The sequence below is a fragment of the Camelus dromedarius genome, chromosome 1 (assembly GCF_036321535.1).
Source record: "Camelus dromedarius isolate mCamDro1 chromosome 1, mCamDro1.pat, whole genome shotgun sequence".
NCBI classification, from domain to species: Eukaryota; Metazoa; Chordata; class Mammalia; order Artiodactyla; family Camelidae; genus Camelus; species Camelus dromedarius.
Window position 1 is genome coordinate 93,111,052 of NC_087436.1, and position 16,587 is coordinate 93,127,638.

Sequence of the window (16,587 nt, forward strand, 5' to 3'; positions counted from 1 at the left end):
AAAACTAATATACCCACCAAGAAAGAGACGGTCATGATCAGGACCTATTCACTTTCCTAAATAGATTCTTTCACATGGGAATTATCCCAAATAGGGAAAAATAGTTTGCTTCTTACCGTCAATTCTTGGGGAACAGAACTTGGCTTCTTTATGTTGATCTCAATGCCACTGTTGTCTTGTTTCAGCTCCACGGGGGACCCATGCACTCTGGCCACACCTTCAAACATCTGGGATTTGGTCAACGAGGGGGCGGGTGCCACTGTGGGACCCTCTCTTTCCTTCTCCTCCTCATCACCAGGAACCGTCTCTCCGTTCATGCTGACTTTCCCATCTACCTATAAAAACCGGAATGAACAAAAATATGCTATTCCCCAACGAAAGGCTATAACAAAATAACACATTCAGAATCACCTTACATCATTATCACTTAATAATCATAGTCCATCAAAGAATAAGGTCTCTTATACGTCAGTTTTAGAAATCAGGGCCCCTCTAAACGCCATCCTTGAGGGCTTCTTTAGAAGCTGGTCTGCCTTTTCAGGCGGCTTCACCTTACTCACCTGACCGAGGGTCTGCTTTTACTCTGAAGTATAGAAAGTCAGGGGATCTTAAGTATAAATACATGTCATGTATTTGGGTTCTACTAATTTTTCATCTACATTCTGACTGCTATTCCACAATTTTGAGATTTTCTTTCTGATTAGCCTACAAAGTAGGTGGAACTCATCTCAGATCAGGTTACAGTTACAGGTTATCCTGTCGTGGTCGGGGCAATGGGAACTGTTCTGAAGCTATCACAGAGGGCAGGGAACCTGCCGCTATGCTATGTTACAGCAAATCCCTAGTTCCTGTTAATTTGACAATCGTGGTTTTTTCAAGAAAAAAAGGCCACACACATTAAAATATTTCTGTTTTGCACCCTCATCTAGGAAGGGTGCTGGGAGCAGGAAAGGAGCAGTGAGGGTGGTTAGTCTGACTCATCGAGAGGCATCTAGACGTCTCTGTCCTAAAGCCCGACCATACGCCGAGCGGTTACGAGAGGACACTCTGCGGGCAGATGGTCTAAGACCGAGTTCCTGGGTCCAGCCGAGGCCAGTTGTAGCTCAGCCACTTGACACCGCACACTCTTCAACCTCGGTTTCCTCATCTTGACAATGATAGCAGCATCGCCCTAATAGTGCAGTTACGTGATTTTATGGATTAATATATGTACAGAATTTAGAACAGCATCTGGCACATTTTAAGTACATAAATATTAGCTATTCTAAGTATTAAATCTTCTAAAATCTTTTAAAAAGAATAACAGAAGGCCAGATATTACAGTTTAGCTACCTCAAGTCAGTGGCTTGTTTAGTCTATGGCCTGTGATCCATAAAATTTAAATCACCACTGAGTGCACACACATAAATATAACAGAAACAGGAGTTTTGCAAAAATAATATTTACCTTTATTATGTAAATACTAGGCTATACTAGGCTGGTTTTTTTAAATGTATGCTGTTCTACTTCATTTTTTAAAAAAAAGAACGCTGATTCCAAATCACTAAGTTGATTCATAACCTAGCAATAGGTGGCAACTCTCGGTTTGAAAACACTACCTTAAACCGTTTCACTTGCTCTTCCTTTACTCTTAAATCTGTTTTACTAAGAAACTGAGCCTGTATTCCCTGCCTCCCATGCCCTCCTCCTCCCCACAAGAAAACACACACACACACACTCCCCTTAGCTTCAGTCCCGGAGTTACTGTGCCAACAACTGTTCCATTTACACGTTACCTTTGACCGCTAGCGGGTCCGCCCACTCAGTGGTGGGGCTGTGAGGCGGGCTGACAGCCGTCAAGACCTATCACGTGTTGAGGGCTCACTGGTGAACCCCAGCTCTAGAAGGATCTCTACCCAAGTTCCTCAACCCAGCTCTCCATGAACGCTCTTCCTGAGGCCGCTACACTGTCTTGCCGTGAGGGCAAGGGACTGGGTTTTCTCAGGGCCAAAGTCTCGCTATGAAGTCATCTGTCCTAATTCTTCTGCGTCAAGGATCACATTGTACAGTTTTGTAAAGGAAAGGAGTGGACATCCAGGTTAACCAATCAGATGCCTCGGATATCAAGCAAGGTAAATGGATTGCCTACTCCTGTTCTGGGCCACCTCCACATCTAATCTGCTTTCACGAACTGTCACAGGTGGCTCAGCGCCGTCGGCCCAGGTGAAGGAGGGCTTCTGAGCACACACGATCACATGCATAACTGTGTGTGCGTGGGTCTGCGTGACAAGGGACTCATCTTCTCAGGAAAAACTAGTGCATTTAGTCAACAGACACTTGCTGAGCGCCTGGGCACCCGCACCAGGCTCTCAGGATAAATTCCCGGACAACAAAGACATAGCCCCTGCCCCTCAAGGGACAGACATTCTAACTGAACCCAGATGAGACAGCCAGGACACTTTCCTTTTGTTCTATCAAAGCCTAAGGCACAGATTTTTAAGATACATTTAAAGTGACTTAAGCAAAAGTCAAAATGTGTGGTTTGCGTCCCTCTGAAGTTCAACAGGAAGATACAGGACATCACACGTCTCGATTCGTTTAGTTTAGCAAACTTTCTTCACAGTCACATGTCCGTGTCTGCCACTGATGAATTCCACCTCTGTCTTCTATTAGGGACCCATATGGTGTGCAGGGACGAGGAGAAATGATTTTTCTTTGTAGTCAACATAGCTTAAGACAAAGGATGAGTGCTTCCTCCTTATGTGAGAGAAAAGACTAGGATTTGAGGAAGTAAAAAGATGTTTGGCTGTCATAGATTCTTTGGTTCTGGAACATTATTTTACACATTGGCCAAAAAAAAAAAAAGAAAAAAAACCACCAAAAACCCCCCCAAAACCACCAATGTAGTTTCTTTACACTTAAAAAAATTTAAAAGTCTGTCTCATCTGAGGACCAAGGACATCCCATGTGTTCCTTGTATCATTTTTCAAATTGTAGCATCTTTTTGGCTATGATGTCAGCTTCTTCCTAAAAGAGAGGTAGCTGTATATATTTCTATTTAAGCTGAAGGCAATTAAAATTTTGTTTTGAGGAACCTGCAAATAGCTCTAGATAGCTGCACATACCTATGGTGTTACTAAACTAGGGTTTGTTACCACTACTAGGGAGACCATGCCATCATATCAAAGCATGAAATAGACCATGAACTAGACCGTGCTCAACCACCAATGAGATGACTCAACCACCAGTCTTGTCGGAGTTCACCAGTATTAACAACAGGAATGGAGGGCAGTCATCTATCCCCCCCAAATCTCAGAGACACGTAAACTTCACAACTGTACATGTGAACACATTTTGCTTTCATTTGATAAAAACAATGGCATCTTCTTGAGGCAAGATGCTTCTTTCCATCGACTACCTGGAGTTCAGTTCTGGTTCTACCCTTAAGGGACTCATCCTACCTTGAAGGTCTTCAGAACCTCTTGAGAGCTTTTGGGCTGGGAGTAAGGCTTGGGTGTCAGCATAGGCACTGCTTTGGGAGTGACAGTTCTGCTCGGAGACCCACTGCCCGCTGACGTGCTGGCCTCCGGAGCGCTGGGGCGCGCGATGGTGGTCTCCACAGTGGCAGTGTATTTGGGTGGAGGCAGTGACTGTTGGCGCAGGTATTTCATGGGGTTGGGGTCGTTCAGGAAGGAGGATAAGTTTGGCTCTGTCGAATGGCTTCTTTCCAGAATTTTTGGCATCTCCAAGCGTTCAAGAACAGCCTCGCTGATGGTGAACCTCTCGATGTACTGCTGAAGGATCCCTTCTGCCTCCTCCTGGGACCGTGCATTCTGATATGCCTCATGCAGCTCCCTCTCTCTCCGCTCTCTAAAGGATGGGCCCGGGAGGGGAAGCAAGAACAAAGTCAACGGTCACAGAGACGGCAAAGGAGACCTTGGCAGGAACCAAGGCAGAGCCGAAGGGACTGAACAGGGGGTATAATATTGGTGTCAGAGCCAACAATTTTTAGAAAAAGCGCATCTAGATAATACTGTACATCAGACAATGACAATAACAGAAAGAACCCACTTTTCTTGGACAATTTCTCTGTAGGTTTTGATGCTTTTCCTTCGTTCACTCATCCTATCCTCTCCAGCCAGTAACTTCTCCATTTTTTTCCTTTCTTCCTCTTTCTTGATTAAGTCCTGAGAAGCGCTTCTTCTGCGGCTCTTCCAACGAGCCAGGTCCTGCGGGGGTGGGGGAGGGAGACAGAACATTCTCCTTCAGGCTCCCTCATCATTTCTCCTCTTCAGAGTTAAGTAAGCCCTGACTACCGTCCAGGCTGGGGCACTCCCACAGCCCAGTGTAAGGCCGGTGGGAACAGGAATACCCTGAAGGCAGGAAACCTTCAGCTCCACCTACATTATCCACAACAGGTCAGTACATTTATTTAAACATGGAATGTAAAATCCGAGATCGTATTCCATGTCGGTCACCAAATTTTCAAGTAATGCCTCACTGGGTATTGTAAGAAACTTCATTTCTTGCTATTTATGACGTCTGTGTTGTGAATGAGCTTGCTAAGGACAGAATGGTAGGGCTTAACCGCAGACCTATCTAATTCCCTCAGGGAAGGAGGAAAAGGCAGGGAAAAAATGGGCTTTGGGGTTTTACAGAATGTACGATTCTATACATATTAAGTCACCTGATCCTTACTGCAAGCTCACCACAAATTCTACCGGCTGTTACAGCATAATGACAAAAGTTAGGATTCTGGAGTCAGATGGGTGGGGCTGCGGCTGAGGGAAATAAGCGTAGCTCTGCCTCTTCCCCGCTCTGGAATCTCAGGCACGTTCTCTCACTGCTCTGTGCCCCAGTGTCCTCAACTCTAAAGCAGAGATGATAATAATACCTACTCTTGCAAGCCTGTCGTGAGGGTTAAATGAGGCAGCGCACATTAGGTGTCAGGCTCAGTAGACTGTAGACAATTACTACCACGTGTTGTCGACTTTGGAGAAGTTAACCTTGACTAAAAGTGGAGTCAAATGTGCAGTAGCTACCTCAGAGTGCTCTGTGAGGACGCAAGGAAATAATCCACTCTCCTGCCCCTCAGCCCATTTTCAAGCTCTGTCCCTGGCCAGGCTCTTTGCTCTTAGCACATAGACAAACCCAAGGCCCCCATCAGGCCCTGGAGGCTTCCTTCCCTGGTTATAATCCTGGCTCTCTCACTCAATAGCTGTGTGACTTTGGACAAGTTACTCAGCTCTTCTGGGCCTTATCTGTGGAACTGAGAATGACAGTTCCTAGTTCACTGAGTTACTAAGAGATTAAAGAATCCCTTAGAAGAGTACCTGTGACTGGTACGCTTTCAATGTTTGCAATTACTGTTGTTATCATCATCGTTATCAGTTTCAAATATAGAATCTCAAAAGACAGTGCATCCTTAATTCTGTTTTTTTTTCTTTTTTTGAGGTGGTAGGGGACACAATTGAGTTTATTTATTTATTTTTAATGGACATACTGGGGATTGAACCCAGGACCTCGTGCATGCTAAGTACGCACTCTACCACTGAGCTATCTCCTCCCTCTAGTGCATCCTTAATTCTGCATCCCACCCACATGCCTCCCTTCTGCTCCCCTCTTCTTTGTGGTCAAACTTCAAGCAAGGGTACTTTCTTTAATCCCCATATTCACTTTGTCACTGTTTGAACTCCTCTAGGGGCCCCCTTCCTCTGCCTGGCTTTCAAGTTCAAGTCTGCCCACCCCACCTGCTTTTCTGCTCCAAAGGGCCTCTAGCCCCTCAGTTGGAGGGGTCTCCCCACTGCCCACCACCTTGGCCCGCACTCACATCTTGCCATTTGTCATCCTCTTCCCGCAGCTGGTTATTTATCAGCTGCAGCTGCTCCTGGCGGGCCCTGCTGTGCGGCTGCACCGCGGCCTCCTCCTCACACCGCATGTCAAACATACTCGTGCTCCTGAGTGTGGAGAGAGCAGAGACAACGGTGGATGGGGGTCAGCGACCCTCACGCCGCTGAGCATTTGGGGCGTTCCGCCGCGCGGGGGCACTACCGCGTTTGGAAAACTGCCCCGGCCCCCCCGCAGCTCAAGGCAGCAGCGTGGTTTGCAGTGGGCTCCATCCCTCAGCCAGCAGCGGGCATGCTAGCATTGTCACCTCTTCTCCTTTTGCCACAAAAGCCAAAATGTGGCCATCTTTGTCTTCAGGGATGGCTGAATCAGGTCAATTTAATTTATATGCTGAGCCAAAAACATGTTTAAAGTAAAGGGCTAGGAAAAGGTATTTGAAGCTCTGGGCTCCTCTCATTTGTGAATGTATTAGAAAATAAAATGAAGAGAGTTAAAATGTGTAACTTGGGGAGAATTTGTGGGGAAGGAGGATGGCATCCCTGGAAATGAAACTTTATTGCAGTAAATGCTTCTTTGTGTGAAGATAGCTTAAATGCTTTCTACATTAACTGAGGCAATTTCTCCATTTTCAAAAAAACCAGAACAGCCTCAAGTATAAGGCACCACCTTTTCATATTGTATTTTCTGAATTTTGGATGCATCCAACAACTACGCATTAATGATGCATGTGTCTGATGTGGTTTATTTCTCTGTGCTATACAACTATCTGTAAATTGATAGTGCATTGATGGCATCTTGGAATCAAGAAAATAAGGTACTTTATGGTATGAGTAAGGGACAGAATATATAAATCAGTATATACTTTCTATCCTAAAATTCTTAGAATTATTACACTTATTTTTTTTTGGTCAGGATACCTCTGAATTTACTCTTTTAAATGCAAAAGGATTGGGAAAGCACATTTTTAAAACCCTTCAGCTGTACATATAATTGATATATTCCACAGGAGCTTATTAAATGTTGGACAAGACCATACGGCCTTTTCTGTGATGCTTATATAGACCTTTGTCAGCAAAAGCTGAGGCAGCAAGATAAAAACAGAAATAAAAACCAAAGCAAAATGTTCTCTTTTTTTCTCTCTCTCAAAGAAATGACTAGCTCTGACACCAAATGGGTTACATAGAGCCCCAAATCAAGTGGAGGGCCTTTAAGAACAGAAGAACGTGACAGTCCATTTTTAAAGCCAGCTTAATACAAAGAAAAAGTAAAGCCATGCACTTGGACACCAACTGGTTCCAGACATCATCAGTGATGTCTGAAATAGTTATCCCCACAGCCAGACAATGCACAGCAGCAGCACCCCTGGACGCCAGAGGGTTCCTGAGCAGGCAGCTCTCTGGAAGAAGATGGCCCCCAGAGCAGTGGCTGCCCATGCTCACTGCAATCTGCTCAGAGGAACCTGCATGGAGTGTGGGGGCCTCTCCTCTCTCCCTAGATGTTGGATAATTAGTCTGACCTAAGAAAGCTAAAACTGAAAACCGTATTTGTAATCTGTTTTCCTCAAGGGCATTCTAATAATCTAACTGTGGAGGACTTTCTCTGACCTGAGGCTTCTGTTTGCGTGGATACGGTAAACCACCGTGTGGAGCTGTCCCCACAGCCAGGGGGCAGTGTTGACTGTGGCAGCTGTGCCTCCCTGAGAGAGAAACTGTAGTCCTCAAAGGGAAGGAGGGGCTGCGGACTTTCACCTGTTCTGTGCTATTTATTTGTGTGGTTTAAAGAAGATTTAGGAATTTGCAGAGCTAGGTAGAAAAGTCTAATCCATGGTTTTTAAACTTCATGGATTAAAATTCACTTGAAAAACCTTTCCAGAAAGAGACCAAACTTCATCTCATTCTTCCTTTCAGAATCAAAAAAAAAAAAAAAAAAATCTCACCTTTAAATATATCCAATTCAGTTAGTTCATCTTTTAAAGCAATTTATAGTCTTTGTGAAGATCTTAGAGGATATAAACCCCTCTGAGCTGGGTCTCTCTTGTAATCTACTAAATACTTGGCCGACTGTAGGAGAGAAAGCGGGTCCCTTCCTTCAATTTTGTCATCTATAATTTTTACAGGGCAGAATTTTGGTTTAGGCCACAGTGGGTGACTATAGAGCAAGGTCTTCTTCTGGGACCCCAGGAAGGAGATGGCAGCCTGTGCCGGGATTTGGGAATTCATTATTGCACTCAAACCGGGGCAAAGCCTTCGCAATTGCCTTCTTCTGTCCTAGGTTCCTAGCTCTGTTCCCACTATGAAGCTCTAACTACGTCAGCCTAAACGTGGTGGCCAAAAGCTGGTTAGTGAAATAAAAAGAGAAACTCTTGTTTTCCCTCTCAAATACCAGGAAGTACTATTTTTTCCTAGAGGTTTTTTTTTTTTTAAGAAACACCAGAAAATTGGCCAAAAAGAGAAATAATAAAACTGCAAGCAATATCTTTATGCCATTTCAAAAAAAGGAACTAAGCAAGTTGAGAAGTGATCATACTAGCGAGAAAAGGGGCTGAATCCCCGTTCAGAAAATGTCCCCTAATTCAGAGGTTGGACTCAGCCTCCAAAGTGAAGAAGTGCATATTGATGGCGTGGGGGATCCTGGACAAGTGTAGGTTCCAGAATATTAACGTGACTTGCACCAAACCTGTGCTTCTCAGCACGAACAGCCATGCCCTTGGGCTGCAGGGACCAGGATACCTGGCTGCAGGGCCCAGGAGCCTCTCTCATGGTGGGCTGGCATTTCTGAGGGGCAGGATTCAGTTACCTTTAGGGGAGCCTGGAAATGGTTTCTGGATCAAGTCTAAGGGAAGGGAATTAAGACTAAAAGGGCCTCTGGCTCTCACGGTGTCCAGGCTCCGTGGTGGGGACCGTTGGGAGAGGAGGCGTGTAGAAGGGAAGAGAAGGGCAGGAAGGTGAAAGTAAGCATGGAAACATTCTTGGCTTGCCAGGAGGCGGAAATTTCTGTTTGCCTGTGAGGTAGGTCTGCCCCTGACCTGCATTTTCCTTAAAGGGCACATCTTTTTTTGATTGGGCTGTATTTTAAGAATGTGTCAATTATGAATAAATAGAGCCTGTGCCAATAATTGTCCTAAAAGATTTTGCAAAAGGGAGATCATGGGTGAATAAACAAAACATATCATAAATTTCTATTTTAAGAAAAACAAACCCAAACTCCTGAACTAGACTTTGCCTTTTGTTTCCCGCGTGGCTTCATGTGAATTGCATCCACTCCAAGAAGGAAATTCAGCCCTTCGAATATTCCTAGATAAGACCTCTGGGAAAGAAGCTCCTTTTACTTTTCCTGCTCCATTAGGCTGCTTTTATGTAATTTAGAGGAGTTCCCACCCCAATGTTTAAAAAAACATTGACTTTTCCTCTGGGTGAGGCTTCATATTTAGGTACAGGCAAAATTTAAGAGATTTTTAATGTAGCTTCTTTTCTTTCCGTGATGTAGCTTTCAGGGTTTTTCAGAGATCTGTATTAGGCAAATTGCGTGGCAGCTTTGCAATGATGAAGAGTAAATCCATTCAATCAAAATGTTTTTGCTCACCAGATCAGAGTAGTGTTCTGCCTATCAATCTTGTATAATCCTCCTTTCAGTGAATGTTAAATATTGCCACTGTAGATTTTAAAGGTAATAACCAAGGCTCAGTTTTATAGACTACTTAACTCCATGCAGTCAGTCAAGCTCAGGCTGAATTTGGTTTTGAGACATGAATGTTCTGTGTGTCAGGCCACAGAGCAATCGTAGATCACATGTCGGAAACTGGTATCCTTGGCATCTGCGTCGGACTGCTTTGAGCCCCAAGACAGACTAAGCTGCCATCTTGAACACAACCATGGAAAAAGCACAATTTGAAAACAGTAAACTTGTGGCCTGATCTCATTGTCATTGGTGGAAATGATATTTGTCTGTCCTATACTGTTATTTAGATTCCTCACCCAGTGACTTGAAGCTGTGGCTCAGGCCAAGAAGACAAGCAGAGAGAATGCTGGTGTTCACTCTTACGATGGCCCAGGCTCCCACGAGGCCATAAAGTCCCTCTCTCAGAGGAAAGGCATCAGGGTTAGCGGGCCACTGGTGTTGGAATGAGATAGGAACCATGTTTCTTAAAACACCAATTACTCAAATCTGAGCCAGGTAGCATTCTGCAAAGAAAACTTCTGTCTTGGATATCAGTTCCAGAAGGCTCTGCCTATGGGAAATCCCTTTTTGTAATGGAGTTAACATGGCCACAAGTGGGACAGGGTAGATTCTTCTCAAATTTGGATGTGAGGCCAGGGATGGGGAATGAATCTCTGAGAGGAGTGGAAACCAAAGAGAGGCAGCCCAAGGCATATTGTACGTGTTGGTCCCTTGCCATGCACAGAGCGCGCACGGAACCCCAGTGCTCTGGTCCCGGGCATCCCACAGTTTGCAGTACTCCAACTGGGGGAGGACCTTGGACTTCTGAATCTATCCTTCATTTAGGATTTATTTTCTTAATTGAAAAACAGGGGGCTATGAGAATGACTGCTTCATGGTTAGCTGTGAGCCTTCACATATCATGAATTCAACGCAAAGCACAGAACAGGCTTTAAACAATTCGGTGGTTCAGAGGGGTCCAATGTCCAAACCCTAACAAGAACAACTTTAACATTCCCCATCTATGAAAAGCAAATGTTAAGTTTTAAGCAGCAGCTGCACATTAGAATCATGCGTAAGTGGCTTTTTCATTCATCTCTCCTGCACAGAACATATGCTCTGCATTCCAACTTCAAGTGCTTGTCTGATGCTGCACGAGTCAGTTAGCTCTTCAGTCCACTGTCGCATTCCAATTAGTGGTAAGTACTGGAAGCATGCAGTTTAGGCTAGTAATTAACGTATTCCCACAAATACAAGACAACTTACTCTGCGTCATCAGACACAGGAGTTCTCGGACCGTATCTATAAGACCAAATACAAAATTAGAGGATTGACAAGACAGAAGGTTAACGCTGTCACCAAGCTGGAAATAAAAACTCAGTGAAATGTAGGGACGCCAAACCTTTTTTTGCCGTTCGTACTGGAAGAGAGGTGTCATTATACAACTAGCAATATTCGTTAATTGCTGAAAGTGAAAGCAAAGTCTTGACATTTCTAAAGAATGCAAAACTTGCAGTAAAACCCAGAGGAGAAATGAAAAAAAAAATCTACATGTTACCCACAAAGAAAGAATCTGTTCAATATAAACATAAAAAGGCTTAGGTGCAACCCACAATGTTTAGAGAAGGCAGCTTAAAAAAAAAACCAATGTGTATTATGGTCATTCACAAATGGTTGAACTGTTTGGGCCTTTCTGTGCAGAGTGATGGGCTGTAATGAACACCCAACATAGAAGCACACGCTCACTGACCCTTTCCCTGATGTGTTAATGCATTTGCACAAATAACATCAAAGAGTGTTTCGGCAGTTTTCTGAAAGCAAACCAGAACTCCAACCAGAACCCCAATCAGTGCCTTCCGCATGCATTTGACAAAAACCACAATTCCTAGAAAACTGGCAGCCTTAATCCAAACCAGACTCCAATGATCTTCCATAACTTGAAAAACCAAGTTTTTTCTCTTTAACAGTCTTTTATATCCTTCTGATTACTTAGATCTACAATGCTGTACTTTCTTTAATGTAGGCATTTTAAGTTTTAATGTATCTGATAAAACAAAGAAAAAAGGTCAAATTAGAAAAAAAAAAAAACTAGAACATTACAAGGGCATATTTTAAGCACATTAAAAAAAAAAAAAACAAAACCTAGTTCCCAGATGACTGTCTCCTCATCAAAGGGGAATTTTAAGAGAAGGTTCTTACCTGTGCCCTGAAAGGCTGTCCATTCATGCATTCTGATGGTGGACAAAGGACTATTTAAGCGAAGAAAAAAAATGTCTTGCTTTCAGTTTCCAAAAAATTAAATTTGGGGGTTTTCGGTAAAAGTTACCTGATCCCATGTTCAGTTTCATAACAACTTACGGAGAAGAGAGTAATTTCTAAAGAGCTGTTCCTATAATCTTAGAGAAAACACCCCAAATCACATGGGTGTGCACACATACACCTTGTTTCTTATGCCTTTATCATTCTACAGCAGTCTGCATTCATTAATAATTATTTCCATTCACAGTGAGGGCAACCACACCAGTGCAATACCCAAAATGAAATGGCCAAAAGCAAGAAAAGGAAAGTGTTTGTGGATGTTTTTCTTCTGAAAGTAAGACCTGTTTTCTGTTTCTGTGGGGGACAGTTTCAGAAGGTGCTAAAGTTTAACTTAATACACTCAATTTTCTAAAACCACCACCACATGGAGGCAGATGGATTCCTCCATATCAAGAAAGGGTACATGAACATTGCTAATTCTGAAGCCTGGGTGCATGTTTCCCAGTTAATTAGTAGGACGACTGGAATAGACAGTCAAATATGGTGTTTTCTAAACTATCCGTGGAAGAGAGCAGAGAAGTTACTCCTCATGGATGGTTAATCTAGAAATGACCGCTGGGTGGTTGGTATGTGTTCCTGTGCCTCTATTTGAATACAGTAGTTAATGTTTAATTAAAGTAAAACACACATACAGAGAGTGCACATACCAGGCACAGACATCTCAATGAATTTTCACAAACCGCAGATGAGCGGGCAAGTGATTTGTGCTACATAAATGGACTCAGACAGTCCATTTTGAGTTTGGCTTCCTTTGTACATTTTGTTTACGAGGTTCAGCTATGATGTTGCTTGCGGGATATACTCGAATTTAAGCTGCTTCTACACAAAAAACTTAAGAGCATTTCATGGCCATCTCTGCCAACAAATGTCAATTAAACCGAAATATAAGCTCCATGTGTGTAGGGATTTTTCTTCCAAGGGTTCCCTGAACAGTGGCCAGACTAGGCCTTCTGGATGCTCGGAAAATTGAAAAGAACAGTGCAGTCTCTGAAGAAAACCTCCATTTATCCATTTATGACACACTTATGGATTTAAGGAATTTCCCCTCGGACTGATTTATTTGCTTTAAGAGGACATCACTTTAAGCAGAACTGCCTTTGCTGTTAAGGAGAAGATAATTAGAGTTGGGCTTCAAACGATTTTCCCAGTTGTCCTACAGAAAATAGAAAAGTAAAGGTGAGTATAAAAAAAAATCACTAATAAAGAGTTTTTTTAATGGAAGTAGATGAATCAACAGACTATCAAGTACAAAAATGGCCAGACAAATCACACTTGGTATAAGCATCCTAACCAAAAAAAAAAGCAATTAATACAGTTTAATTGTGAGGGTAGGGGTACTTAGAACGATAAAAGGAATACTCAATTCACCTATTGACTGTGTTTATATAACTTTCAGCACTAATAAAGCACTTCAGGATTAATAATTAGCCATATTGTGAACTAGCATAAGCGTCATCTGAAGTGAGAGGGAAAATTGGGTTTACCGCTAATTTAAGATTATCCTGCAACACTGAGTGTTTTACACAGAGTTATTACTCAATAAACCTTCGTTGCAAGGAAGCACAAGTTCCCAACGTGTGTCCTTGCTCAGTCGCACAGTTATGTCACGGAGTTCATCTGACTACTTCGCCCGACGCTCAAACTGGCCACACACTCCCGTTTGATTATAAAGAGGACTCTTTCCGAATCACAGATAGACAGACAGATGGAAGCGACAGGGAAGTCACCAGATCTCCGCAGCTTCCTCTGGTCACTTGTGCAGGCACCGCACTGGAGTGGGACAGCGGTTCCCTCTCACACAGAGCTGGGTTTGGATCTTAGATCTGTAATTACCAGCCTTGTTGGATGAGGGCATCAGTTTCTCATGGTAGGTTACAGATGAAACTTCCCACTCTCGAAGGCTGTGTGAGGAGGGAGGAAATGGGAAACCTGGAATGCATCTGGTAGGCAGCCTACAGGCCTCACTTCCTTCTTGCCTTTCATGCTAACTGCTTTCCGGGAGCCCACAGACTCAGGGCCCAGCACCCCATCAGGGCACCTGGGGAGTAAGTGAGAGCAGGGTGGGGGTGGTGGTGGCAGGGCACACCAGTCAGTTCCTGGGTCACTAACCTGCCCTCACCAGCTGGGATCTGGTGCAATCCACTCACGTAACGTCTCCCTACCTCAGGCTTCCCATTCGTGAACTGGAGCCAACAGCTACTCAACCTACCTGTGAATTCCCAGGAGAAGGTGCGCTTGAGGGGGCAGAGGGCCGTGGTCATAAAGTAGAGCACAGATATCATCCCTGCTCCCCGAGACCAGTGTTACCACGAGGCTCTGAGCAGTCATATTATGATTCAGAAGAATGTAAAACATAGATTAAATCCAGATGGTAAGGACGGCTACAATAGTAATTTTTAAATTAGGGGATTACTGAAGATTCTTCACGCTCCCCACTCCACCCTCTGTCCCACTGTCATCAAGGTCCTTTGTGAAGCAGAATTCCATCACTTCCTTGCTTATGGTGGCGCTTCAATTATGCAGAAACACTCCTCACTCCTCTGCCGCACATTAACCAGGCAGCCCACACTTTCAACAAAAGTCTCTCACTAAACAGCAACAGAAACTTCAGTGTAGAGGACCTTAACCCAGACCACAAACCCCAGGATTTTATTATCTCCCTATTTTCATTTTAAATCAAGTCAGGGCATGGAACGGAAATCCCACGTCTAGAAAGCACTGTTTGCTAATGTTAAAATTAACTTAAATAACAAGTTTTATAAGTGGTATATATCTTCTTTGGATCTGGAGACCCTCCTGGAATCAGAATGAAATCAAGTAGGTCAGAAAGAAGGTCAACTCCTTTACCCAGAGGTGCCTATGTGAGATAGGAAAAATAAAAGAGTTTCTCCCACTTATGCTGCTCACAAGATGAGAGTCAGAAAGAACGGTTAACAGGACAGTTCACAACTAACTATTCTTTCCACACCTGCTTACATGCAAAAAAAAAACAAAAAAAAAAAAACCAAAAAAAAAAACAAACCTCTGCAGACTGGGCCAATTTTAATCATTTCATTTCCGCTGGCAAAAGCAGGTAAGTGGCACTGATGAACCAGAAAGCATTAATAACATAGTCAAAGCATGGGTCAAGGCTGAACTCAAGACTAGGGAAACAAAGTCACAATGGCTCAGGATAATCTCCTGACCTCTTATCTTTTGTTGGTGGACCCTTGGCAGATTCTTCCACATTGTGTTGCTTTGCAAATGGAACCGGAAGGAACTGGTTTGGGTTGGATCTAATGTATTTAAGAGACATCCCAGTTCTCCTGGCCATTATGTCATCTTTGTGTGAATCATACAACTTTCTTTGGCCCCTCAGTCCACTGCCACACCAGGCAGGAGCTGTCATCTTCTCTGACTTCTCTTCTCTCTCTGAAGCCTCCCATTCAGAGGCCAGAGGACATGAACTAGGGCACGTTCAGCCCAGCCAGTCAAAGGGCACTTATTACTCAAGATACTTTCGGTAGCATCACGCACTTGGCATTAACTCAAGAAAGAAGAAGCCATGTTCATGGAGGCAGCAGCACACATAGCAACTGAGTATTAATACCATGGACTTCCATCATGCAGCTGATACTTACATGGCAATGGCTTTCCCTTTCTGGTTTTCATGATTCCTGAGAATGAATTTGGCCAGCACCCAACCACGTGCTAAGGCTAAAATCTCTACCCGGGGGGGGGGGGGGGCACTGAAAGCAGAACTCTGACCCTGGGATGGGCGCATTCCTGTGAGTGACTGCACTCCACACCACAGCAGTCAAGTGTACACTGTGGCTTTATTAAGCTCGTTTGGGGGGGACATAGCAGCCACGCACAGCAGAGGCAGCACACCCTGGAATGCAGGCAAGGTGCTCACAGTGGCTGGCCGCTCTCCTTGGATCTTTCAGCCTTGGGCGCCATCTCAGAATCTCTTTGAGCAACTCCTTCATTCTCCTGTTTGCCATCCTGTGGCAGCTGTTTGCGTGTAACTAAAGCCAGACAGGACAGCTTTACTACTAGGAAAGATTTCACACCAGAGGCCCTGGCCCCACCTGCCACCCTTCTCCTCCTCACCTTCCTCTGTCCTCCTTGGGCACACGCCCAAATGGCAGCTATGCTCCTCCTGGGACCCCGGCACCAGAGCAAGCTGCGAGACCCTTTTGCAACTGTCATCTACACCAGAAGTCTCTATTCTGTTGATAATCAAGTGGCATTGGTGGCAAGAGAGAAGACGAAAAAGAGTTATGAAAGGAGACAATGAAAGTGGTTGAGAATGAAAGGTTATGAGACAGAGTTCAGGTGCTCTCATTCCATGAGCTGGTTAGTAAGGATGACAGACTCAGACTATGTAATAGAATGTGGACCCTGGCAAGAGCCTGAGAAAGGCAAAGAAGGCTGGCATGACTCTGTCCCCAGGGGGCTGAGTGATGACCCCTTAAGTAGTCAAGGACTCACAGATGCATTTCTTACTCCCAATTCTGCACCATTGGGCCCCCTCAGCCACTGAAACCCCAACAGTGCATTTCTGGGGTACTAGGATTATTTATATCCACAGCCTTCTCTATGGTGTCATCACAGTATGGAACCAAAGAAACCCCTCCCTACACTTTGGATATCAAGGGCAAAGCCTGGAGGAGAATGTCCTGAGCATTTTCCCCTGCCCTGGAGGGCTTTACGTGGCCGCCATCATGCGGGTGGAGTGGAGGTTCCCGGGAGAATCCAGAATCTTATAAATGTCCTATCCCTGCTTAGTGGAGGAAAGACCAG

General features: G+C 44.2%; 1 protein-coding gene across 21 annotated transcripts in view; it reads right to left on the minus strand.

The window, feature by feature from the left end:
- The window catches only part of LIMCH1 (LIM and calponin homology domains 1), a 307,532-nt gene that overhangs the window by 43,327 nt on the left and 247,618 nt on the right, over positions 1–16,587 (minus strand). For 14 of the 21 annotated variants that reach the window (XM_064487119.1, XM_031435432.2, XM_031435418.2 and 11 more), the window contains 5 exons: positions 10,750–10,785; positions 5,810–5,936; positions 4,051–4,208; positions 3,441–3,849; positions 117–335 (listed from right to left, as the gene is read on the minus strand). In XM_064487119.1, coding sequence (XP_064343189.1) covers positions 117–335; positions 3,441–3,849; positions 4,051–4,208; positions 5,810–5,936; positions 10,750–10,785 — 949 coding nt within the window. Of the gene's footprint in view, positions 1–116; positions 336–3,440; positions 3,850–4,050; positions 4,209–5,809; positions 5,937–10,749; positions 10,786–14,987; positions 15,249–15,697; positions 15,810–15,894; positions 16,014–16,587 lie in introns of all 21 variants that reach the window. The other 7 variants (XM_064487129.1, XM_064487127.1, XM_064487128.1 and 4 more) reach the window with 2 other exon arrangements.